Raw genomic sequence first — 26,744 nt, 5'->3', positions numbered from 1 at the left:
ATAAGGTTGCATTTAAATTATTTCTTACTACTTGTGATCCAAAGAAAAAAGCCAGCATATGTCCTGCAAAGTACTTTCAGCCTACCTAGTTAAGTAGTTTAATCACAAATATGCTTTGGAAGAAATTAATTAGCTCATTACGTTTAACTAATAGTTTGTTTAGCTTTCCTTTGACAAAAGTGACATTTTAACAGAGCATATTCTACTACTTTAGAAAACAAAAATCCACATGACAAATTTCAAAGAACACCAAGTACCAGCAACACACACAGCAACATACACCACCAGGAGCTGTAGAATATTTTAAGAGATTAATACTTCTCTGGCAGCAATTAAAAGACCCTAAGAATATCACAAAAAGATACATGGATGGACTGCAAATTTTCAGAATTTTTCAATCCCTGAAATCATATCATCAATAAAAAACTTAATTCAGAGTAAACTGACTGTGGTGAATCCAAAGGGTGCTTTACTTTCTTGTTATCACAACAACACACTTTCTGTTTTAAAATAACCAAGTTTTTTGAAGATTCAGCAACTTCCTTCTCCTGAGCTATACAGGGTTTAAAAAAAAATAGATCATTGTCTGGTAATCTATCACCTGACATACTTATCAGCTTTCACATTTAATTTTATAAATTAAGGGACAACTGCATAAGGATTTCAAAAACGGGAAGGCTGATATAAGGCTTTGAGAACTAGTGCTACACAAAATCACCAAGTCAGCCTTCTTACGTTTCTGAGGCGATTAGTTTGGCAAACTAAGGTCCTTTAATGATGTTCACCCCACCCAAGCCTGTTTTTCTCATTGGAATGACCCCACCTGTTTCCTCTGCACGCCACAGCCCGTGCCAAGATTCTTCATTGTTCAGAACAAGCTTAAGAAATACTAAGAATAACCTCATCATTTCTATCTCCTCCTTCTACACTTCTCTTAAGAGTATGAATCTGCCACTGATGTAAGGTTTGTATTAGAGAAGTTTTCACATTTAGAGATCACACTTCTACAGAGTGATACAGAATAGAAACATTATGTTAGTATTTATTACAACTTTTAAAAATACTTTCATACCTTCATTTTGCAGTTCCCTGTTCACTCTGCGCCTTTTAAATTGCAAACAGTACTTACAGAAGAGTTTCAGTTAACTTGACATAACAAGTCTAACAGCAGTACAAGCAGCATTAAAACATGCCATGTTTTCATGTCTATGCTCAAGACATAATGCTGCTTCTATTCAGCTCCTGAGCTGCTTCTGCCACCTGTCCATAAGGGCAAACACAGTGCTGGTTCCTACCATACAGACGCCAGTTTGTCAGACTTTAGAGATCTCCTCATTTCACAAAGACAACCTTAGGTGTCTGCAGCTATCCACAGCTCTCCATCACTACCATATTACTGACCTCAAGATGGAATATTCAATATACCACCACTCAGAACTCTGCATCATCTAGTCCTCCCCCATAAGTTTATTTTTAGCCATCAGAATCAGTTTAATATGAAATTTTAGAAGGAGTTATTGGACATCTTAAGCTTATATTCAGTGACACGTGAGGAATCTCACTGGCAAGGGGTATACTCGTTCCTGGCTAACAAAAAGGCGTATAGCAACCAGAGCAAGAAGAGCAGATGGCCTTTTCTTCTTCTGGTTCCCAACAGCTCTGGAGACTTATATCCAAAAAACTGTGGGTTTTAAAAAAAAAATTAGTACAGCCACCCACAGAATAACAAGCAAACTATTAAGAATTATGACACAAAACTTATTCAGGTTCTTCTCCGAGTCACTCTTTGTGACACAATTGCAGGATCCAGCAGCAAGGGTAGGGCTATAATCCATAAGGCAATATAACATAAAGCCAAGCGAGAGGGAGAAAGGGTAAGTAGTTCACCCTCTGCACAGCCCTTCTCCAGTCTCAAGGAACCAGAAGTGAGTATATATTTTCTTGCCAAAGCGTTGGATTATTTAAGATGCACGAGAGGTTATCCATTTTTCTCAACACCAGAAGAGGCTCCCTGCCCATACCCTGCCCGTATCCTTATAAACACCAAGCCAATCCGTAGGTGCACTGGCCTAGAGAAAAGAGACCATGTACAAATACACGCACACCTGGGGAGGAAGGACTAGTTCAGAAGATGCTTTGTCCACCACGTTTATTAGGAGTTGGTCAGAAAATATCTGATTAATTTCTTCAGAAAAAAAAGCTGAATTCCAAAAAACCTCCTATCCAAATACTGGCATGAAATTGTTCGAGGTTAATTTCTAGTCTTGAGGCGAGCATGGAAAAGCAGAACTGCCAACCACCCCCAGTCAGGCTTGGAGGAAGTAACTGAGCACTTGAACTGGCATAGCACTTCACATTTTCTTAGTCCTCTCTAAACACTGGCCAACCAACACAAGAGCTTCCCCACATAGTTTATATACAAAACCACTGGACTAGTAAAACAAATACAAACTGATAATTCTGAAAATAAATAAATAAGCTTACTGGGTATTAGAAGTTTACTACGTTTTACAAATTTCACTGTAAGTTTAGCTTTCAGCTTCAGTTCAGAATTCACACTGTACTAGAACCCATGTAAAAATAATCTGTGTAAATACACAAAGAGAAATGACACAGAGACAAACACACTACACATATTGGCTGTGAAATACACTAGATGTCATTTTGAAACTGAACTGTAGCTATGCAGCATTTCAAGAAAGCATTAAAAAACTTAAAATAACAAGATCTATACGTAACTGCATTACAATGTATATAAAATTATTAAATACAGGTAGGTTATGTTCTTTGACATTTTTTATAATGTAATGATCTATGTACCATCAATTAAAAAAAAAACTTGCCAGGCTTAATCCTGATTTAACCTCACCCTTAATTATTAAAAATAGTTAAGCACTTACCATAATGTGATTGAAATGCCTGTGGTTTTACGACCTGATTACAGTGGTTACACATCACCAAATAGAAATCATCATGAGCCGGGCAAAGACCAAATATTGGCATATCTAAAAACAAAAAGACAAAATGGCATCTCTCAGCTGCTGACAATTATAGAAAAACAGTTTAATTACAGAGCCATGACACTAGTGTTGAATCATAATTTTAGAGACATTTGTATCAAATTTGAAAATGAGGAGAAAAGAGCATATAATGCAATAGATAATTTTGTGCTGGAGTATTACAAAAGCAAAAATCTTCCTACAAAGAAAAATGTAAAATGAGTGATTACTTGTAGAAAACATCTATTAGAAAACTGATTTAGGACTGATTATTTTATACCAGATGCAAGAATGCAATAAAAAAAGACTGACTTCAATTGAGACAAACACAACAGAAGTGGGGATGTTTTATGTATTCTGAAAAGGGGTTCGGATTTTATTCCAGTGTCATTAAATGAATTCAAAAGTGAACTTCATTTGCTATCAATTTTTTAAAAACCATTTTAAACACACAGTCATTTACCAGGCAGAATTATATGCCTAATGGTTTTATTTGTTTAACAGTGCATTATAGTCCAGCCATCTGGTGCCAGAGATCTGTGTAACAGCTATACAGGAGAGAGAACTAGAGATAACAGTCTGTCAGAGCATGTGTGGATTGCAGAGATAAAAGACATACTTGGAGACTTTTACTAATAAAATTAGTTTCTACGATTTTGTTTTTAAGAATACAGTTTGTTAAGAATATATTTAACAGTTATAATTGCATTCAGAGACTACTGGAGTAATAAATACAGCATTTACTACACAACTTAAAGGTACAGTACATTTATATAACTAAAAATGTTATTCAATCATTAAAAGACAAAAAAAAGGAAACTGCAAACATAGTATGTGGCTAAGGGATCTGTAACACTATTTAAAGGTTAAAAATTGACATAAGCAAACTTACTTTCTTATAAAAAACCCCAAATAATAGATTTGTCTCAACAGTAATTATTTTCTAAGTTAAACTTATTTACTCCTGCGCTAGAACTGACCCCAGAGTTTTGTTTTACAGCTACTAATTTGCCTATGTATACTTTTAGCAACATCCACTGTTTTGTTCATTGATAGAAAAGCAATTATGAAATAAATTGTGTTGCACATTGAGTGTGCCATAACACTAGGGAACCATTGGCAGAAAGACACCGTCAGCCCTGTCCACTTTGTTTCTCACAGACAGAGAACATATCCACACCAAAACTACTCCCAGAATTAGTATGTACCTTCATCATAAAAAATTAAATACTTTCTTTTAAAAGACATAAGGTCTATCCCACATGTTCCAAAAATCTTACTAGTGCTACATCAAAATTAAGCATGACACCTGCAATAACAGCCCTAACTGGATTTTGCAGTTGGATGCAAATGCAATGACCGAAGACGTCTGACTTGACTGAGAGAGATCACAGCCACCTTCACCTAAGTCACAGGCACCTTTTTGCAACTGAGGTTACATCAAATAAACATATAATCTGATTTGCACTTCTTTAAGTGGCAACTCTTGCTTATTTATTTATATGATATTTATTGAAAAAAATATTAAAACCTCTGGCACAACCAACTACTGCAAACTAGGTGAAACTAGTAAATATATGCTGAAAATCAGATAGGAAAAAAATAAACTATTTTTCGATATCTACTTTCTGTGATGTAAGATTAAGCTACGTAAGAAAACAAGTATAAGCTTAAATTTCATTGCTAATATTTCATGCAAGAGTATCATCTTTGGATATGCCCATGTATCAAAGTTTATACACACAAGCAAATACTCCAGGGTCAATGGGACAGTGACAGCATACACTGCCTGATATTTACGTTGTTAATAGCCCACAGAGAGGCTACTCCTGTGTGATTCCTAGGGAACTGTAAATCCACACCCTGGAACCCGTTCCTATAGCTGTACCTTTCAGGCTGGATTGTCAGCCTTTACACCAACTTGTACTGAATGCAGGGGGAATCGGTAACAGGAGAGAAGGATTGCAAGATAAAGCGCTCCTTCACACCAATGACAGACACCACATCCATGTACCATCACTCTAAGAAACCTTCTAGGAATATTTGCTGGCAATACAGAACTACAATTTTAAATGGCAACTGAGACAAATTGACAGAAATTGACGTAAACGAAAGTGCTTTCCTATTTCAGTTTGAGGATCCCAAGAAATCTGAATAATTTACAAAGGTCCTTTACACTGTGAAAACACCTTCAGTTTTAAAATCTTAGCTCCAAGTGACACAAAGCAATGACAGAATACCAGGAAATACACAAACTCACAAAGGACCATTCTAAGAGTAAAACCACTTGACACTGAGAAAAGTTATTTGCTGCACACCCAAAATCACAACCTGATTTCAAAGGAAGTCGTGCACAAGACTCCAGCCAGATCACACAAATCAGTGTAAGATCTTGTAACCCACAGTGGTCTCCTACAGCACTGATATTAGAGCAACATCTGGACACAACTGTAGCAACCCAGAGTACTGAGAGTATTTCTCTGCCTGTTTTGAAGGGTTTTACCCCCCTGAACAACACTGTTTTGACTTCCAACCTTGGACAAAATTACCAACGATCAGACAAGAACTAGAAAATACAGTGGTGTGAATTAGGTGATAGACTACTATGTAAGATTGTCACAGGGTGAAAAATTTAGAGGTTTTGGGCTTCTCTTTGTAGTAAATAGATAAGAGCAAAAAATATCAAAATGGAGGATTGTTGTTGTTCTCCAAACCCTCTTCTTCTACTACTGCTACTCCATATTCTGCAGTAAAAGTAATTTGGGATGATTGGATAAAGAATTGCACAGTTCCTGGCCGTGTTACTGAATAATTGGTAGGAAAGTAAAAATAATATATGTTTCTAGTAACCATTGGTTAAATTATCTTTAAAAGGCTGTGTAAATCTTGATAATTTGACTTCTCTCCTGCTTTCTGTGCTCTATGTTATGCCTGGGTCACGCTAGTGGCTCTGTTCCTCTGATAAAACTTAATAAACAACTATCTGGCAGCGCTGAAACTCAAGGAAAAGTCTGGGTTTATTCTTTGAAACTCCTTGCAAGGACTTTAAAATATTCTCCCCCATCAGGAGGGATTTGATTTACGGCACGGTTTAGTGTCACATAACTAGTAAGGGAGTAGCAAAGTTTAGAGGCCTAAATGCAATTTAACAATGGCGTTGGGAACTGTAAGGAGTGTGATGCAACCAAGATCAGTTAAGGCAACTGGAAGAAACCCGAGTCCACACTTCCCAACTCAGGAGCCTCATTCTTAGGCAGGTAAGCTCTCACATCTTTAATGTGCCTCACTGTCAATTAGTTGAGCAGGGGAAGAGTAGGTTTCAGGGAAATCTTGCTTCTCTTTCTGTGTTACAACAGGACAAACACGTATGTGGTACTGTTAGAGGAATGACAAATTAGACCATGCAAATTTTAGAGAACAATATACAGAACAGTTTAACAAAACTTACATAGTAAGTATGTACCAGGAGTAGGTGATGGATGCCTAATTTTTCTGTCCCGTCAGCCACTTATGAAAGTTCACATATATCATGCAGTTGATGTTCTAACATCTAATACTTCATACCTAATCCACTACATGACATTTCTATTTAAAAGTCTAATGAAGTTTATAGTATTTCACCAGTGTCATCCAAATGCACTGTTAGTCTTGGTTTGAAGATGACTTTTTGAAATACTTCACTATGTAAAGCCTGTGCCTCTCAAGGAAGAGCCTGGCAACCGTGATTCATATGCTCCTCTTTCAAAGCTGGGCATCTGGGAATATTTTTCAAGGTCACACTAAAAATTTAAATCAGGACTTAAACTTTCCATGTATTTTTCCATAAATACAGTATTCATAGTATCAACATACAGATACTATTATAAGACCTGTCAGTTACATTAATTCTATTAACACCAGAAAGTAAAAAAACTTCGTTTTCCTCCGTAATAGGAAGCAACTGGACATTGTGACCTCCAGAATTCACTTCTCCTTTCAAATGTAACTGAGTTTTTAAAAAGTAACTTTAAATGATGCATTACTGCACTCTTTATCAAGACTAGAACAAGCCCATGCCATACACAGTTCTGAGATAACTGCATCACTTGTTGAGCATGTAATAAGGAAAATGCTTCTTACTTGAAAAAAGTCAGTGTAGCATCATTTTCTAACAAAAAAAGAAAAAGCAATAATAGATAATTTGGCATATTGTACATCAAGTTAAATGGAGCTCAGCACACCTCATCTGGAAAACTTTCTTACACTGATCTGCCATCTCTTTTTCTCTGAAACACATTGCAGAAACACACAAATGATTGAATAATTTCTTAGTTTTTCTAGCACTCTCTTTCAGGACAGCTACACCAAAGAAAGTCATTCTCATGCTCATTAACTGTGCCTGTGTACTCTTAATCTCTCAATTCTATTACTTAACATCACACAGAAGACATAAAACAGGCTAAAACCACCTCAGGGAACAGGCCAGCACCTTGCATTTATTTAGCCACTAGATTTCAGTGACTACTACAGCTACCTATTTCAATAGGATTTTTCTTTTTTAACTCCCCAAGTTTATCAGATTTCCTACAAGTCTTGTTGTTTCTTTTCAGACTGGGGCCACTGCACAATCCATCTATCCTAGTATCTAATAAGACAACATCCCTTCTAGAAATGAAATAAAATATCAACAAAAAAAGTGAGGTTAAGATCTTCTCCAGGACAGCAACTGCTGGAGGAAGAGAGTGAAGGGAGCCTGTGTGCAGAGACCAGAACACCAGTTTCCTATTTCCCAGAAGGCTGCTTATTGCAAGTCAAAGAAGGAGGAGAGTGAAAACTGAATCAGAGGAAGAGAAAGCAAAACTACCAAGGGCAGAAGTGAAAGGGCAAAGAACTATCAAGGTTATGACAAAAGAATAGAAAACTTGATCAAAAAAGCAAAATGAGTATGTAAAAGCTCTGCAGGAATATTTTTAAGCCAGAACACTGATAATGCTCTTTCTCTCCTTCCCACTCTCAGCATAAACATCTGCTTATTAAGATTAGTTTTTAAAGTCCAAGCCTGATTTATGACAAACATATACATACTACTCACCACTAAGTGTAATTTTACAACGGACATTGTAGGCTGATGCCTGATGTGAACAGTAAAAAGTTTTGGCTACAAAGATTCCACAGAACAGCATAACATGCCTTCAGCACTACACCAACCTGGTTATACTTCCAGAAAAATTTTAATCACTATAGTTAATATTAAATACATTAAAACCACAGTGCCCTACACTATTAAATTTATACTCACCGCCCAGATATAACTCCCTATTATCTTTACAACCTCCCAAACACAGCTTTTTTTTTTTTTTTTTTTTTTTTTTTTTTTTTTCTTCTCTGGAGTCTGATCCAAATCCACCTTAAGTAGATGCACCAACTTTTATCAATTCACTAGGTTTTCCATTAAGACATCAGGGAACTGTTTCAGAAGTACTATATAAGGAAATTGCAAATAGATCCCATTATTTTGGAATGCTGCCACAATCTGGATTGTTTGAACTATTTACTTCATGGACCAAGTAAGTTCAAATAATGTCCACCAACAGCTATCTTGAATACATTTGCTCTGTACTAGCTGGGTTTTTTCTTCTAGTTAGAAGGTAATTAGTCTTGATCATACTAAGGTAAAAAATATGCAAGTACACCTTGTTTTAACTTAACTGGTAGATCTCTTTCTCTACAGGCACACTTTTAGTAGAAATTTTAAGATAACACAACTCTCCATTAACATCTGAAAAATTTTGAAAAGGGGAGAAAACACCACAGTTGTAGTAACAAAATAGCTGACATCTTAAAGGAAAAGAAACTTTGTGATAACTCCCATAATTTGCTTGTAACACGTGTCTCAGGTACTGTCAGATCTGATAAAGTAATAAAAATATTTCTATTGCTTTACCCTTTATGGCTGTGGTAAACATGTCATTTATTATCTAAAAGCAGACAAAACCTCCCAAATTACTATTTTTAAGGGCTTATGACCTTGAGGGAGAGGCACAAGGAGGGAGAAGGAAGATGACTAACCTGCACTGAGGACCACATGAAACAGATTGTACCAAAACCAGGCAAATTTCAGACAGAAACTTCAGCTCTGTTACCACCAGACTAATAACTTGCAGTCAGCCCAAAAAGCTAAACTTCTGCCAAGAAATCTGCACAGCAGGTAAGTCATGCTGAATCTATTGCTGACATTAATTAATAGTCAGTAACAGGTAATCTTCAGGCACAAGGAGAATCTTGACTGCAAACTGAGGCAGCTACAAACAGCACTGCAACGTATCTTAATTAACCTGGTTATCTTAAGTAAAGCTCCCATCTATTCAAAGTAATATAGGCCCTTATTTGAACTGATATGAATGTTTTATTAAAAAAACTAAGCACTCCAAGTTAGGACCTCAAAACTTCCCTTTCATACACATATACTTCACTTTCTGCAACTAAACCATTATTTTCTGAACAATATTTTCCAAACTATTTTGGAGAAACACTCAAGTGCTTATCATTCACAAACACATGTGGTTTTGTACACTTATCAATGCTGAAGTAAAATTAAACTACTGCACTTTTTTTACTGTGTACCATGCAAGAGGATAATAAGAGTATTTCTAAACAGATACTGTGAACAAAATAATTAAACCCATATAGGAATTAGAGTGCTCTGGTTTTCACAAGTTTTGAACGAAAATAAGAGATTCTAGTAAAACATACATACTTCAGGGTTTTCAGCAAAATTTCAAGTAATGAACACTTAGATACTACTAGAACACAAGTATTTTATGAACCATATGTGCAGGCCTAACAAATTTGTGCCTGCAAAGAACATACATATAATCAAACAAACCAAACATAAAATGATCAAATCTACACACAGAAACACTGTTATAAAAAATCTCTCCTGTAAGGTTTATGCTCATGTTGCCTCAGATACAGAATAGCCTTTTAATACAAAATAAAACAAACTAAACGCACATTCCCATATCTGAGCTGTTTCACGTAACTTCAGAGGGAAGCATTGCTGAAGTATTTTCTTCAAGGTTACCCATTTTTAAAATTCCTTGCCAACTCCGCTCTGTACATTAAGTAACTTACATTTCCTGCACATACAGCTTTGGAAGTCCAGCTACTTGAGGGGACATTTGAAAGGCAGCACTCTTCTTGGGTTCTGAGCACAAGTGCATGAACTTTGTTTCACTGAGTAGTTGCTGATGGATCAGCTGAAGGAAGGAACAGCTGAAGACTCAATTAACTGTTTTTACTGTGTTTTCCACTTCGGCAAATAACCCGGCGTCTTATTGAATACTCAAACCTCAAAGTTTTGGCTCAGAGAAATGACTTTCAGTTCAAGACCAAAAAACCACACAATCTGGTTTAAGTAGACACAGGAGCTGCATTGTGAGATTTGATCACTGTCATAAGTCTCTACTACTGTTAGAACGCTTTCATCATCTCTAAAAGACGAGTCCTTTCTGTTCGGTCGCCCTTCAAAACTCATGACAGTCTGTATTTCCAAAGCCACAGTTCTGTAGATTTTACTTTTTGCTTTTCCCAAATTCAACTCAGACTGTCATCTGGTGAAAGGGCAAAGGATGACCTACCTCTTTTCCAGAGGTTGTGTTGCATTCCCAAAACCCCATCCCCTGCACCACCCCCTCAAGCTTCACTTCCAGCAAAAAGGTTTGCTGCAGGCAGCAACACTCCTCTGTGCACACACAGGCAGCAAATCCAAGAGCCATCCTTGTGCAAGGCTACGGGCACAGCAATTACCCCAGAGCCCTCCCTCCCTCCCTCTGTGAGAATGCAGAAAGAAACACTAAATTTTAGTTCTCTAAAATTTAACAGTTCTGGGAAATGTTTGTATTGTACCCAAGGATAAAAACTGAGCAGCAGATACCAAAGAGAAGTGTGTCATGCACACCTGCACCTGTAGCCTAGTGCATAGCTAGGAGTTCTAATTTTAGGCTCCCAAGATTTCAATGTTCCTGTAATTATATATAAAGCATATCAAAGTAGACATTTAAGTATTTAGTTAAATTCTTTGTATATGAATTCAACTACACACAATTTTTTGGAAAATCTTAACACAAAACATGTCAAATTGTTCATTCAAACTATTAAACAGATTTTCTACGTTTATTGTACAGAATAATACATAATTTCAGTGAACAAGCTTACAGAAGATTGTCTATAGAAAGACTGATGAGTAAATTTCTCAATGAAACACAAGTAGCATATTTTAATCTGCTGAAAAGCTTTATAAGTCTCCCTACACACATTGTATCCTGTTACATCAATTTTTCATCAGCAATTTGAATTAAGTCAGTCATCTGCAAAAACCATTCCCATTTACTTTTTAATGAGTTTTCAGACCTAAAGATATCTTTAATTTCTCCAACCAATTTGTATATTACACAAATGTTGAACACAATTTGTCTGTAAGATATCTTCATTCAAAGTCATGCATTATTTTTAGGTGGCATGATCTCATCATGCCACTGCTGTATTTTGGGAAAGCCAACAAACTATTATTTATGCTTTTCTGTTAAAAAAAACCAAGCCAATTCTAAAGTAGCTTAAGGGACCCTCAAAAATGAATTGAGTTTTGCAATTATGACACAAAAATGAAACTGAATTCAGAGAATAAAAACCCTATAATTTGCACAGTAAAATTAAAATCTGGACTAAGCTAATATGAAAGGGTACACAGAAACACTTCAATTATTATGCAGAAAACCTATTATGAGGCAGGAGGAAAGTTCTGGATAAGCTACTAGTCAAACACAGCCTCAATTAAACTGAAATAAATTATCCATAGAATATTCTAAAATGTATCTTAAGTCACATAGCCTGAAGCACACTACAATTATGAATTGTTTTAACATCAACAGGTTCAGTACTTTACTCCTGTTTTACACACAGCATTCCATATTCTCTGCAGCAGCTGTGCTTCCGGAGTAGGAAAAAGGAAGTTTGTTTTATTTAAACCTAAACTCACAGTTTAGCTAAAACTGCTAATCACAGGGAAAGTATCTTGGTACAACATGACTGCAAATGGTGAACATGTTCCAGGCTTCTCAGCCTCTCCCATCTCCTACCTAGACACGCTTTTAAGGGAAAAAACCCTGTCATGTGTGTGGCATTTTTGCCACTTTCCTGTGTGACTGTCCATATCCAGCCATGCGACTGGGCACTGGCTGTAACTCAGTAACTGAGGAAGCAGAGCAGTAACAGCCACTCAGATTTACATATTTTCTTACTAAATGGGAACTGAAGGAATACAATGTGTCCATGACTACATCTTTTGTGATAGGAGAACACACCAAAATCTAGCAACAATAAAGTGCACCTTTTTCCCTGCTACCTGGGACATGCACAGCACTCATCTTTCCACCTCTTCCCCCTCTTCCCTGCTAGCCACAGCCTCAGCTCCCATGTGACAGCAGCATGGTGTTAATTCTTTAATTGTGCAAACACAACACATCTTTGTGCAAAGAACAATCCAGCCACTTTTCACATTGTGCACCTGATACCTGAGAGAGCAAATCAGCATATTCAAAAAATAATTTTAAAAAAATGAGTAAGGAAAAGAATACACAGGACCTGTCAACTGAATTGTATATCAATATTTTCTTTCATAAGGCAAGCTAACTACCTAAAACCACCCCACCCCTGCCACTCCCATTCTCCATGCACTGGAATATCCACCTCAAAAATATGACTCTTTCAATCATGCCTAATATAGCCATAAGGAAACTGATGCCTGTTGATTTTCACATACCAGCTTATACTTCCTCACTCATCTCACTAGTTTTTCCATTAAAATTTACTTCCTTTGCTTAGCAGATTTACTGAGAGTTGATTTGATACAATAAAAAAAATAGTGTGAGTTGTGCAGCAACAGGCATATAAACATACTATAGCAAAAAAACCCCAACAGCACAGTGACATTCAATATGACTAAAAGAAAGAGGAAAATAAAAGTGTTTTTGTTATTATAATGCAGTAAAAGGGCTAACCTGCTTATTATGTATTTGAACACACATGTAGTTACACAAAGTATCTTGAACTTGGCTATTGCATACCTTTAGACATACAAATATGACTATTTCAATTATTTAGCTACGGAACTGGTAAATCTTGAGTCTTTACTTCTTACAGTTGATATATTCCAGCACATACAGAGCTACTGTCATCAGAGCTTTCCTTCCAAGAGGGGACCCACTTGTTCAGAAGGGTTAGGCTTTAAACCAGTGCTAGCTGTCCTCTGACACGCAGTTATACAAATTAAATAAGCAAGCAGGGAAGAAAAAGCAGGCTACCTATTCACAGAATAAGGTCAGTAATTTCACTGCTGGCTATTTGTGATACAACACAAATACAGTTCAGCCTAAAAAATCTTCGGGGAAGTGAATTTTTTTTTATTGGTATGGAATTTTGACTTCTTCTAAAGAAGAAATTTAGGTCTTGCCTTTGCATGTCACCTCCCCTTTAGAATAAACCCATCGCTATCCATATTCCAAGATGTATTTCTTCACTGTTAAGAGAGATTCACCTTATTTTCGGAGCCCACCTTCACAAAACCCTCCAAAATTCCATCTCTAAATGCTACACATAAAATACATGATATGTGTGTTACAGGGGAAAAAAAAAAAGACTTTGAAAACACTGGGTGAACAAATCTGCACCAGGTATTATTCTTCCATATCTAGCACTAGCTCTCTGCTACCAAAATCATGCATTTCACTCTTCAACAGAAATGGGTTGGGAAGGACTGCAACTTTTAATATTTTTAAATTAAGATGTATTTAAAAATTAAGATCACTTAGATCATATTACACATGCAAAAGATCTGAAAGGACTGACATGTTTTAAAGTAGTTTTTCTACTACTTTCATGGTTTGGGCCTCTTCAACGTAACTGAAACACCAGCCCACTTGTGATGTACACAGAAGGTAACACCTTCAGCAGAACAAAACAAAAGGAAAGGAGAAAAGAATATGCTCAGACTACTTAATATTTTGATTTGGTTGGTTTGATCCAACTCACATTTTTGACAGATACTTCTAAGACTACTTCCCTCCTCTGGTCTCTCTGCTCCCCCAGGAACCCCCCCAGAGCTCAAGTGGTGGTCCTGATGCATTGTGTTACAAGATGAGGCCTATTTGCAAAGGAGAAGTCACAGAAGACATATGGGGTCAGTATTAAGGAACAGGCACAACAAAGAACACAGAGCTGGTATTTCAAAAACACACAGAAAAGGACATTTCAGAGCACCAGTTAACTGCCCCTGGATGACTCAGTGAGATTAAATAGACAACAGAAAACTGAAAGGTAAACAGGATCCTTTGATATTTTAGCAAATTTGTAGAGTTTACCACCCTTCAGTACACTGAAAACAAATAGCACATCCACCTTCCTAAAGCAGACAAAAGATAACTACTGCAAACATATCCAGAATAACAAAAGCATGGTTTACAACAGAAGCAGATCCTCTGCCAGCCACAACAGTTGCACACACATGACTTTCAGGACCTAGGCTGGGATCTTCAGCTCAAACTCTCTGGGAGACTAGGGCAATCTCTACTGCTGCCTATCCAGGGTAGGCAGGAAGCCAAAGCTGCTGCCGCCAAACTTGTTGAGCCAGTCCTCCCAACACTGGCCCACAATGCACTGCTTTGTGTTTGGAAATTGCTCAAAAGCTTTTGCTTCCAGCAACAGTGTGGAGCACTTGGGGAAAAATGCCAAAGGAGTCCAGGAAAGGCTATTGCCAGGCCACCATAACAGTGCGGACACCCCAAATGCTCCCATGAGTCGGCAACATCACCCTGAGCCACTGCGATGATGAACACCACCACACTTCCTGCAAGACCTCTGCAAGAAGTCATGACACTTCTCACACAAGTGCAGGAAAAGTCTTGGAGGGATTAAATTATAAATAAAACTGCTGATGCTGCACCTTACCATCATGTCTTCCTATTTCACACTGAAGAGCACCATCTATCCAGGCTGTGATTTTGGCCCTTTCCTGGGATAGGGGCCTTTCTTCACATTGTTGTGGTTATCCAAGACAATTTTGGATGGCATCAGCAGGACAGAGAATTGCAGTGTTGCACAGAGAACCCCTTTTGCATCCCAAGCAGTTGTAAACAAGGCTCAGATGAGACATGTTCACAGCACACTGAAGATTTTACTCCTGTGCTCTACTCTGAGGATAAAAGTAGTATTCTTATCTCCAAGGCTATCAAGCTAACACTTCAGATCATTAAATTCAGGCCACAAAAACAAGAAAAGAAACTTACAGGTTTTATTCTAGTAAATGACACAGTGGTCTGTGCCCCTACATTTCAGGGCACAAGGTGGGAGTCAGGCAGAACCAAAAAGAAATTTCCCACACAAGGACTGATGCGTTTAAGACTTCTCCAAACACCCCACGGAAATAGTGGTGCTGAAAGAGCCAGGCACAGTCAGCTGGCTGTTAAAGCAGGTTCTACAGAAGAAATATCAAACAAGAAGAGGGCTCTGCCCAGCCTAGACACAAACCATAATCAAACCATATCAGGTTCCTCTCAGACATTAATATTTCCCCCAGAATCTCACAACACAGCTGGTAGTAAAAGTCCTCCTTCAATCACTTGGCCACAAAAAGTCACAACCCTGTATTTAGGACAAAAATTTGCAATCTATTATATAAGCACATATTACACTGCCTTTGGTAGGCAACACAGATATACTAAATTTGGCTCAAAACTTCTCCTCTATAAATTACAAACTACAACATGGAACAGAAGCTCCTTAACAAGCAGGATTTCTAGACAGCTGATTTGAGTAACACAACTTCACAGAAATGAAAAACAAAATTGCTTTTGGGAATTCATCTTTAAGTATTTTTATGAAGTAAATGCTGCCTATTGGGAAACTAATTTAGGTCTTTCCTCTCAAATACTTCCATTTAGTACCAGTGAGAGCAGGACAACTGCCATCTCTCTTAGCAGAGCAGAACAGACAACAAAGAATGTGTTCTATGTTTTATAAAACAAATAATCTGAACATCTGTGTTGGTTTTGCATGGCCTAGTTTTTGGATTGGGGGGGCCACAGAGGTGGCTTCTGTGAGAAGCTGCTGGAAGCTTCCACCATGTCCGGCAGAGTCAGTCCCTGCTGGCTCTGAAGATGGACATGCTGCTGGCCAAAGCTGGGCCAATTAGAGATGATGGGAATGCCTCTGTGATAACATACTTAAGAAGGAAATCAAAACAAAGTGGGAGCAGTTTTCCTAGCCAGAGAAGAGGAGGAGGTGAGAGCATGTGAGGGGAACAACATGGAGACACCAAGGTCAGTGGAGAAGGAGGGGCAGGAGGCGCTCCAGGCGCCGGAGATGAGATTCCTGTGCAGGCCATGGTGAGGACCATGGTGAAGCAGCTGTGCCCCTGCAGCCCATGGGGATCCACGGGGGATGCAGAGATCCATCCACACCGAGATTCCTCTGCAGGCTGTGGTGAAGAGCATGGGGAAGCAGCCCCTGGGCATCCACGGGGGATGCAGAGATCCACCCACAGCCTGGGGGGAAGGTGCTCACACCGGAGCAGGTGGATGCCTGGAGGAGGCTGTGATCCAGTGAAAGACCCAGTGGAGAGAGAGGCCCCTGCTTCCAGGCTGGAGCAGCCTGGGCTTGGAGGACTGCACCCCGTGAAGAGTGACCCACACCGCAGCAGTTCTGGGAGGACTGTTTGCCCGTGGGAGGGACTCACGTTTCAGCAGTTTGGGGAGGACTGCTGCTCGTGGGATTGGAACCACATTGGAGAAGTTCTCAGGACCCCACGGTCTCACAGGGGAAGGACTCCCCTCCCTGAGCAGTGGAAGAAAACCTCGGGTGATGAACTGACCAAACCCCCATGCCCTGTCTCCCTGCACTGTCGGTGGGAAGGAGGGAGGGGCCGGGGAAAGAAAAGGTGCTTTTAAGGGCTTATTTAACTTCTCATTATCCTCCTCTGATTTTGTTAGTAATAAATTCACTTTGTACGTCTGTGTTGAGCCTGTTTTGCCCTTGGAGTGTTTTCTCCCAGTCCTTATCTCAACTCATGAAGCCTTCATTAAATTTTTCTCTCCTCTGCCCAGTTGTAACGGGGTGGGGGGGCGGGTGAGCAGCTGTCATGGGTGCCTGGAGTTTAGCCAGCATTAAACCACAACAACATTCTAAATCCCAAAATTATATTCCTTATAAACCAAAGCCTAGAAAAGCTTTCTAGATGTCAGAGGCAAGTCAAACTCCTTTAATACATTTCTAGAGTCATTCTAATTGAACAGGAATGAAACAGATGATTTTAGCATTTCCTGTGAAAAGTGGGGAAATTCTTTGGAAATTGTATTATTTTGAAAAGTGCTTTCCAAATTGTTTTACATGGCTGTCTCAATAATCCAACACCCACACTGTCTGACTGTTCGGAACACTTTCTATTCCTTTGACATACCCATCAAAAATACTGCCAGTTAACCCAAATCTTTGCAGCATTTGAGGCTTCTAGGTATTCCAAACAACTACAGATTTGTTCTGAGGGGATAAAAAGAGTATTTGGTATGGAACACATTTATGTATACTGTATAAATTATGCTTCTTTCTCCTTTTGGCATAATTTGCAACAGCCCTCCAGTAAGAGATAAATGATGCTGTAAGTCTTGTTCAGCAGAGTAACCCAAATTCAACTGGTATTTTCTCCAGTTCACAAAGTTACTGGGAACCACCTTAGGAATGTTAGAAAAACTTCTGATTTCTATTACCTGGCCTCCTGAAATAACTAATTACAAAAAAGGAATTAAAAAAAAAATACTAACTAATAATAACAACTAGTTCTTGTTTAGTTTTCAAAATACACCACTTACAACTGATCCTGATTTACACTGCGGTTATTCACTGACACAACATCTTTAACACTCAAACATAAACAAGATATAATATCTATTATGCTATATAGTCTTGTAGGCAGACGTGTAAAAATCAGATCAGATTCACTCTGAAAAGATACATAATCAAGCACAGTCCAATGGATTCTAGATTTTCAGACCAAACACATGATGGAAAAATTCAGGTTCCCCTTTAATCAGCCATCACCTTGTTTTGGAAACAACTTTACGGTTAGAATACAACTATTATTTCACAAGTGTTTCACTGAGCAGAGACAGAAGAGCTACTTAACCCAGCATTACTAGGAGGGAAAAAAAAAAAAAGATTGCAGAACCACACCCTAGGTGTAAACTGATACAGATTTTCCTCTGTAGTTTTGCCTGAAACAATAGCCAGAGGGTGTAATTTAGGGTATATACACCTTGACAAAGCCATGGCTATAATATCTAGGGACTGACAATTAAATGTTTGCATACTGAAGTACCTTTGGTGGCTGTCTGATCACGAGGTTGCAGTGAACATGGCTGTGTCCTCTCTCACCCACTGAGCCCCACAATCTGGTCCTACATTCTCCTTCCAGTCACAAGAAAAACACTGCTGACTTCAGTGGCTCACAACAAGACCTCACATCCCCAGGTAACGCTTAATAAACCAGCAGAACTCCCATCTTTCTACTCACAGCATCTACTACACCACTTATGCAGTCAATGGACAAAACTGTAGACTGGAAGTTAAATTTATGAAGGGTAAAATACAACAGCATTTGATGTCCATGGAAAGCAAACATCCAATTTACTGTGTATTCATCATAGGACTTGATTTTCAAATTTAACTCATTAAAGCCTCCACATTTCATTTCAAGGCAAGCTGCTATAGGACTTCCAGGCAACTGTATCTGCAAGAAAGCATCCAACCAACTCGCTTGCAAAGAAAAAAACCATGAGAGCTCTAGATTTCAGAACCAAAGTGCACAACATGGACTTAGCCTCAAAATTGCTCCCTATAGAATTTTAGTCCTTCAGCTCCTTCGTACACATTTTTTCAGTGCCAGTTGAGAAAGCTGCATTTTCTGTTGTACTACAGACAGTCAATGAAGATTCAAGTCCTGCTTAGCAACAGAAGGAAGAGCAGATCAAGAACACTACATGTTTTCTGCCTATTATAATCTCCCCAGCAGAAAAAGGAGGCATAACCAATTATCCCTTTCCCCTATATTATCAATGAAGCTCATCCATGGGCTATGCCAAAGCTATCAGAAGTGGAGATCAGGGTAGGGATGAGCTTGTAAATAAACAATCTTTCTCATTTGGAGCACATGTTACCACAAACCAGCTTATTCCACAGGGCTGATAGGCAGCATGCACACACAAGTAACTGAGCATTTGAGTATTTCTAATCTACCTGAGACAATAACCCAGAATATTTGCCATTTCCAAAGCTAGCAATCATGACTCCAAGCAATGTGGAAGCAGCTGCATGTGCAGCTTACTTTGATGAAGTCATATCCTGTCATAACCTGTAGTGTCTGGGGTTACCACAAGTATCTGACTTGCCACAAGAATCAGTGTGAGAGCCACCATCACCAGTCCTGGCTCACAGCTGCACACAGCCTGCACAAGAAGGGACAGCTTTTGACTGGGCAAAGCCTTCTAGCAGTGGGAACACAGATTACAATAAATTTATAGCCTTCCATGACAACTGCTTTTACAGTCATGCTACTCTGCTACATTAGACTATGAATTCCCTTTGTCAGATTTGAACACTTGCTGCTAAAAAACTTGAAGTGTAAGTACAAAGTTCTATTCATCTCTGTGCTGTCACCTACACTGTACGAATGTCTAGGAAATATCATTTAATATCATATATATGGGGAACTTTCACAGCAGTGGATGATTTCATTCATTACATAGGAAGAGAAACAATTTTCAAGCATCCTAGAGATTATTTAGAATAGTTAATTACAAGTCAAATATTATAATGGTTTGTGAAAGACAAAATCCTTTCTGTCTTGTAAGAGACGAGATCACACCTATCCCCAGACAACCTTCAGCAGCTCCAGCCACAGGCTGGGCACAGCCAAGAGAGGTGTAAGAACTAGACACATTTGCTTTTATAGATCTGCTGCAATGGAAGAAATACCTTTCCAAATACTTACCTTACAGAGAGTAATCTGCATCCTCTTAACCCAGTTTATTTAAAAGTATCCCTCACTAAGCCTTTTTGTCTTTCCTGCTCTACTTAGAAGATAAAATTACCACCTTGTATGAAAGTCACATTTCTACATACTTATTGCATTGTTCTTCTCTCACTGAGTATTTGTTGTTAAATATAGCACAGAAACTACACAAAAGCCAATCTTTAACGAAGTATTATCAAGATATCACCTCTTCTGCACAGGGATAACCTAGCTAATCATACATACCGCTTAAGAAGCATTAGATAACAGTGAATTCCTGACTGTTACATATGTGTACAGACAACTATTTCAAAAGGTTCCTATAAAAAAGAAAATATCCTGCCTTCTCACATATTATGGACAGATCAAGACAGTTTTGTGGCTGCAGCTCCAGTCGAAGTCCCCAAGGCCTTGCAATATCACACTAATACTATGGTAATATCTAAAACCTGCAAAGTATCTTTAAAGCATATGAGATGACACAGTTCTAACTTGCAGTCTAACATCATAATATTCTATTTATAACATCTGACTCATCTTGCCAGAAATAATTAAATATTGTAAACAGAACTTGGATTTAAAGGAAAAAAATGCCAAGAAAAAAAATTAGGGCAAATCACTGCAGAGAATTTCAAAAGTAACATCTTTCAAACTGCGTGTTTTTCAAGCAATCTCATAAAACCTCTACAATTTTCTTACACAGTTCAATGCAATTTTAAAGTCTCCCTGTAATTGTTTTATGATAACCAGTCCACAAAACATTAAAATACTTTGTGTAAGTAGTCAACTAAAATGCAATGAAATGAAGAAGAGATTTATCTGATTACAGACTGTGAAGAGCTATGCAGAATGTCAAAAAAGAAGCATGGCACTTTCTATTGCTACCTTAAAATATTTATTTCAACCTATTAAAAATTCTTACAAGTGTATTTGCAGGTAGTCAAGGACTACAGAGCCCTCTAAGCATCTCTGACATGATTTGACACAACAAAAACCAACTCAACTGAGCACCTCCCAAGGCTGAATAAAAACAAATTTAAATTTGAAATACGATGCTGTTTCTTACTTGTATTTACAACTTAGTATTGGAACAGAAGTTTCACCAGTCCTTTAATTATTTATGGAACCTGCTGCTGGGAAAATTCTAGACCTTGGGTCTATGTGATAAAGATACTTCTAGTGAGCCTCCCAGGCCTGGATTTCACTGCTCAACCCTGCCTAGAAAGAGCTCTAGAAGAACAAGGGTTCATCGCATGGCTCTTGGTACTGTCACAGCTCTGGTAACTTCCATTAACAGCAAGTAATATAATCAAACCTCAAAGCTTCTGCTGAATGCCCTAGAGGTTCACAGAGCCTTTTTTTTTTAATCCCCAAGACATATTAGCTGTCGAAGACCAGAAGTTCAACTGTTACCAGGTGACACGATGCTGAACAGAATTTGCTCCCACCTGCTCTCCTGACTGATTCCTACTGTCACTAAGCCTTCTAGAGCATCTTCTGAAGGAACCTACCAAAAACTGACAATCTGCATTCCCAAAGAAAATTCAACACTTGCCTTATTAAAGACAGTATAGTCTGAAAGCTGTAAGACTGGTACTGCACCACATCACCCCACAGTCAACACCAATTCTGACCTGTGACCCAAGTTACAGATGTTTTGTCCTCCTCCTCAATTTGTTGCCAGTTAACTCTAAGCTATGGTGACAGTACAAGTAAAGTGCTTGAAATAGACAGTAACAAGGGAGTCACCTCTCTATGGATGTAACATGCACACAAATACCCAAACAAACTAAAAAAAGGGGCTGTATGTGTAACTGAAAGAATGAGGTGCTTAAGCTGTAGTAGACAGCATAGTTTCAGCACGCACTGAATACGCTTTAAGAAGAATTAAAAAGAAACACTCAATTTTAAATTGTCTAACCAAATCTCTTTTCTGCTCCCTATGCTTTTATTTTCCCATTTGAGATGCTATAGTTTCCTTTTTTATAGTTCTACATATTTCAAAAAATTTTTATGAGTCAATATAAGAATATAGCAGACTTTTATCCCAACCACTTCAAAAGGGTTGTACAAATTAATAAGTAATACTGTAAGTAATGATGATGTACATGGGTTGTCTCTCTCTGACTCTTCAATACAGATTTGGGGGTGGAGATGACTTGGTTTCGGGTTTCTTGTTTTGGATTTTTTTTCCATGTTTTTGTTTTATTTAAAGAAACATGCATGATAAATGGTAGCAATTGAAAATTTACTCTGGGGAGAGTCAGAGTTTCTTGAGTGGTGGGAGAGTGTTATGCCCCCAACTCCAATAAACAACTTTGGTCCTCACTGTTTCTAGCCACAGCTTCTCTACTCTTCCACAGAGCAAAATGAGCAAACCTGTTGTTAAATTTCGCAAGAAGCAACAGTTGCCTCCGTTGAAGCCTGTCAAAGTTACCACGCATGAACTCTACACTCACAGGCACAGTTCTATTTAGAGATCCTCTTCACAACAATGGGCTAGAAAAATTTTTAAAAGCAAACTAAATTCAGCACAAGTTAGCAAGGATCTCCTGAAAAACTGTTTCAAGCACTGATTATGAGGCTTAATACAAAGAATCAATTTTTTTCAAATCCATGTCAGGTACTACAGACACATCAACTTCCTTTTAAGATCTACTGCACCTCCAAGGTGAACTGAGTGTCTGAAAATGTTTTGGCTGCATCCAACGGCACTCATTCCCACTATCACACAAGTTTGGAAGATGTACTTCAGCAAAGTTTCATTTTAAAATATAGGAAAAATGCATGAAGTGGATGAGATTTTGTGCCTTGCTGTTTTGGAATTCATCTACATATTATATAATGCAACATGCTATCCTTGCTTCATCACAGCACAAGTGAACAGCAGGAGATTCACACCTTTAGCTGGTTCACAAAGCAGTAAGTAATTAAGTGACTGCACAAGCCAAAAGATTCTGTCACATCAATTACATATGAAAATGACTAATAAGCACAATTGCTTCTAACATGTTCTTACCTTGATAGGAGTGCTCAGCACAAGGTTTCAGTGTACAAAGTCAAAGTAAATTTTAAGGCTTACTTTAAAGTAAAATCTTCCCATCCCACTGGGCATCCCTCTCTCATTTCCATCTCCTGGGGATTTTCCATACCAAGTGCGAGTCAAGTCCATTGGGCCCATACCTTATTCCTGCAGCTCCGATTTCTACATCAAAGCTCAGTATGGACTGTTACTGTCTCAAAAAGCAACATGTAGGAAAGTATCCAGCGAGTTTCTCACTCTGATGAAGATCTGTGAGGATCCCACCAGGAATGATTTAATATAACGTATTAGCAGAACAGAAAGCATATAAGAGCAGTGAAAAAGAAACAGGGAAGTATGAAACACAAACACTGGGAGTCTGGGAAGCCCAAATTCAAATTCTAGTTCTTACTTCAGTGTGAGCTTGGTTATGACAAGGAGGGTTAGATACAGAAAAAGACAGGTTTGAGACTATGAACTAATTTTAGTTTCCTGATCCCTGCATGGAACTAGCATCATTGACAGGTATTAAGGACTCATCAGGCTTCACAACCACTAAAATGCTGAGAGAACAGCTGCCTGATCAGCAAATAGAAAGTGCCGCTGACAAAGGTGTGCCTGAAATCCTGCCTCTCTCCACTGCTTGCAAATGTTGCCCTGGAATGACACAGTTACATCCTCCTTCATTCCTTTAAAAGAAATAACATGCATCATTCTTTTTCCTTTAAAGCTTAACAAAAGGAGAAGCTGGCAATGTTAACCCCCCTTTTTAATACAGTGTTACAAGAGAAACACTCACTCTTCATTCAGGAGACTCAGACTCAACTGCCTGCGAGGCTGAAATCCACATCTCGCATCAGGCACACTGAGGATGAGGCCATTCCCACCAGGAGATGCAGAGAAACAGCATGTGGGAAAAGAAACAACTACCACCCATATCCCAGTGGGTACACAGGCCAGTGGGAGCCTGACAAATGTTAAATAAAGAAGATCGTTCTTGGTTTTGAACCCAATTCTAATATGTGGGCTGTAAAGTCATGTTCCTTCCTTTCCTCCCTCTCCAGGCCATGAATATTTAATTCTTTTATGCAAACTGAAAGAGTTGCAATGCAAGGTTAAATTAGCCTAAATAACCTTGAAATCCTTTAGTGAAGTTGGGCCTCAGAGTCAACTCTCCATCTGTAGAGAAATACCCCTCTTACATGAGGAGCTCTGTTATTACTTGTATTAAAAATACTGTGGGGTACCATGACAAAAAACTTGAGGTTAAAGTGGATTTAACAAAATTTATACTTTTGGTTTACCTTTCTCTGTTAAGAACCAAGGTTTAGACAGTCCAATTATTTAATAAATGTTTGTTCCTCAATTTTAAATGCAAAATTCTTCCTGGGAAAAGGAATCTGTTACAGTATTTTCAAAGTTTTATTTGGTAACACAACACGTACGTATGCTGGCATGTTTGCTGCTCCCCTAGTTCCTTAAGTTAATTTAAACTTAATTAATACTACTTTAGCTCTATTTTGCAGCAGGCCAAGCTCCCTACAGACCAGCTACAGGTATATGCCAAGTCAGTGTCTCATTCATATGTCATAAAGCAACCAAAATAAACAGACTTCTGGAAGCCTGACAGGACTACTAAGTTTCACTTTTAATTCTCAAAGTATTTTATGAACTTCCTTCAACTCATAACCCTACAAATCATTCACATGGTTGGAGTCAGTGCAGAAAAGCTGTGTCTCAGTGACCAGCCTGTGCAAAAACAATTTCATGATCTCGCTCCAGAGGGAAAAAAATAGGATAGATTACTCTTTACCTTGCCAGCTAATCTTTAGAATCTGGAAACCTTAGATGCTTGCATTTTAAGAGGTAGAAATAAGACCAAATGTTTGAAAATCCTTATTGGTAAAATCTTTACTAGGATAATGTGTATGTTTATTATTGTAAATGCTGTTTTAGCACTTGAATGATTTGCCTATTCAGAAAAACGAATCACATATCCAGCACAACTATTAGATTGGAACTTAGCAATGAAGTAACAAGTGATTTTTCAAGTGCCTAAGAACTTAAGAAGATGGCAAAACAACACAAGTGAATCTGAATGCTGCAGCACAGCTGCCTATTGCATCTTTCTTCCATGCCACTGACTTTGATCCTAGAAACTATATTTTCCAAATTTCAGCAACATTAGGAATGCTACAAAAAATAGCCATTTTTATTCAGACTCAATACGGATCACTGTCTCCCAATCCAACTAGCCCATGACACATTGCTTTAGCTTTCATTTGCTGCTTGCAGCTCACAAGTCTGTAAGTGCTGAATCAGATCATCTCCTAAAGTCACTGGTAAGTTCTGCCTCCCGTGATTGTAAACCATGTTTACAAACCCAGTCTTCACTTTCTAACAACATCAAATAAATGACCTGGGTCTAACTGCTCCAGTATTTAAAACAGCTGGGCCTGTTCTCTGGCACATGTCTCAGGCAGTCAGAGGGAACCAAGAACCAACAATATTAAGAAAGGTTCTAAAACTTTCTCTGTTATAAAACAATTGTTAAACTGGAAAAACAAAAAAACAAAAATTAACATCACAAATCAGACTCATCGCTTCCTTTTTTCCAATGCCTGTTAGAAAGTAAATAATAATCTGTAGCTTTCATTCATCATCTGCTTACAACTCCAAGTAGCATTGTTACTCTTGCAACAAACTAGGCCGTAATGGGCTTTTGCTAATCACAGGTGAAAGGTCACTCTCATTTAGCAGAGTACCAAGCAATAAACACAACACATTGACATGATAGAGAAAAGGATCAGTATCAAAATACTGACATGGATTATACCAAGAACAAAAATTATTCTAACTTAAGACAAGATATTATCAGTGTTGATCACAGGGCTTCCTTAGGACAATTTATAGTCTAAAGACAAAAAAAAAAAAAAGCCACATAGAAACACAGTGTAGACAGTCCATGCCCTAGCTCGCAGTTTTCCGAATATGTACCACTTTAATAATAATGCTAATAACACCAGTCACTGACAGGCCACCAGTCCTAAATCCAAACCGATAGGAAACGCTGATCATTTCTCCTTCCCATGCCTGACCCTCTCCTAAGTAGTTATGAGCAAGAAAACTTCTCCACACACCTTTCTTCAAGAATGAATCACACTCACCTTCTCGGCAAAGTCGCATTGCTTCTCGGTTTCTTCCATATTCCTTGAAACTTTCTTCTAATGCTGTTCCTAAAACCAAAAAGCCACAAGATCTCAATCCATGGAAAAGCCAGAAGGTAGGGCTGACCCCCCGTTCGTGACGTGTAGCCCATTCCCCCGTGGGCACACACAGGGACACGACAGTAAGCACAGGAGCAGAGGGACTGTCAGCGGCGGGATGCCTCACCTGCGGCGGGAGCTCCCCGCCCCACGCAGCGGCTGAATCGAGGGCAGGAGGTGCCGGGCTCCGGGGACCGGCTCCGACCTCCTCGCACCGTGTCCCGGATTACAGGAACTGGGGCAGGCGCTGCCCGCTCCGCGCCACTCTCGAGCCCGGCCGGCGGGCGCGCACCGGACCACGAACTCGGCCGGGAATGCTGGGGGTGGGAACGGACCCAACCTCCCCGCCGGGCCCGGCACCC

General features: G+C 38.7%; 1 protein-coding gene across 1 annotated transcript in view; it reads right to left on the bottom strand.

The window, feature by feature from the left end:
• The window catches only part of ATXN7 (ataxin 7), a 61,174-nt gene extending 34,579 nt beyond the window's left edge, over positions 1-26,595 (bottom strand). Inside the window, exons 1-2 of the mRNA XM_017747165.1 lie at positions 26,510-26,595; positions 26,284-26,352 (exon numbers count right to left, since the gene is read on the bottom strand). Of these exons, the coding sequence (XP_017602654.1) occupies positions 26,284-26,302 (19 nt within the window). The 5' untranslated portion in view covers positions 26,303-26,352; positions 26,510-26,595. The remainder of the gene's footprint in view (positions 1-26,283; positions 26,353-26,509) is intronic.
• Between the last annotated feature and the right edge of the window lie 149 nt (positions 26,596-26,744).

This window comes from Corvus brachyrhynchos, unplaced genomic scaffold, assembly GCF_000691975.1.
Source record: "Corvus brachyrhynchos isolate BGI_N302 unplaced genomic scaffold, ASM69197v1 scaffold91, whole genome shotgun sequence".
NCBI classification, from domain to species: domain Eukaryota; kingdom Metazoa; phylum Chordata; class Aves; order Passeriformes; family Corvidae; genus Corvus; species Corvus brachyrhynchos.
The sequence above is the reverse complement of the archived record's forward strand: the minus strand, read 5'-3'. Positions and strand labels throughout refer to the sequence as shown.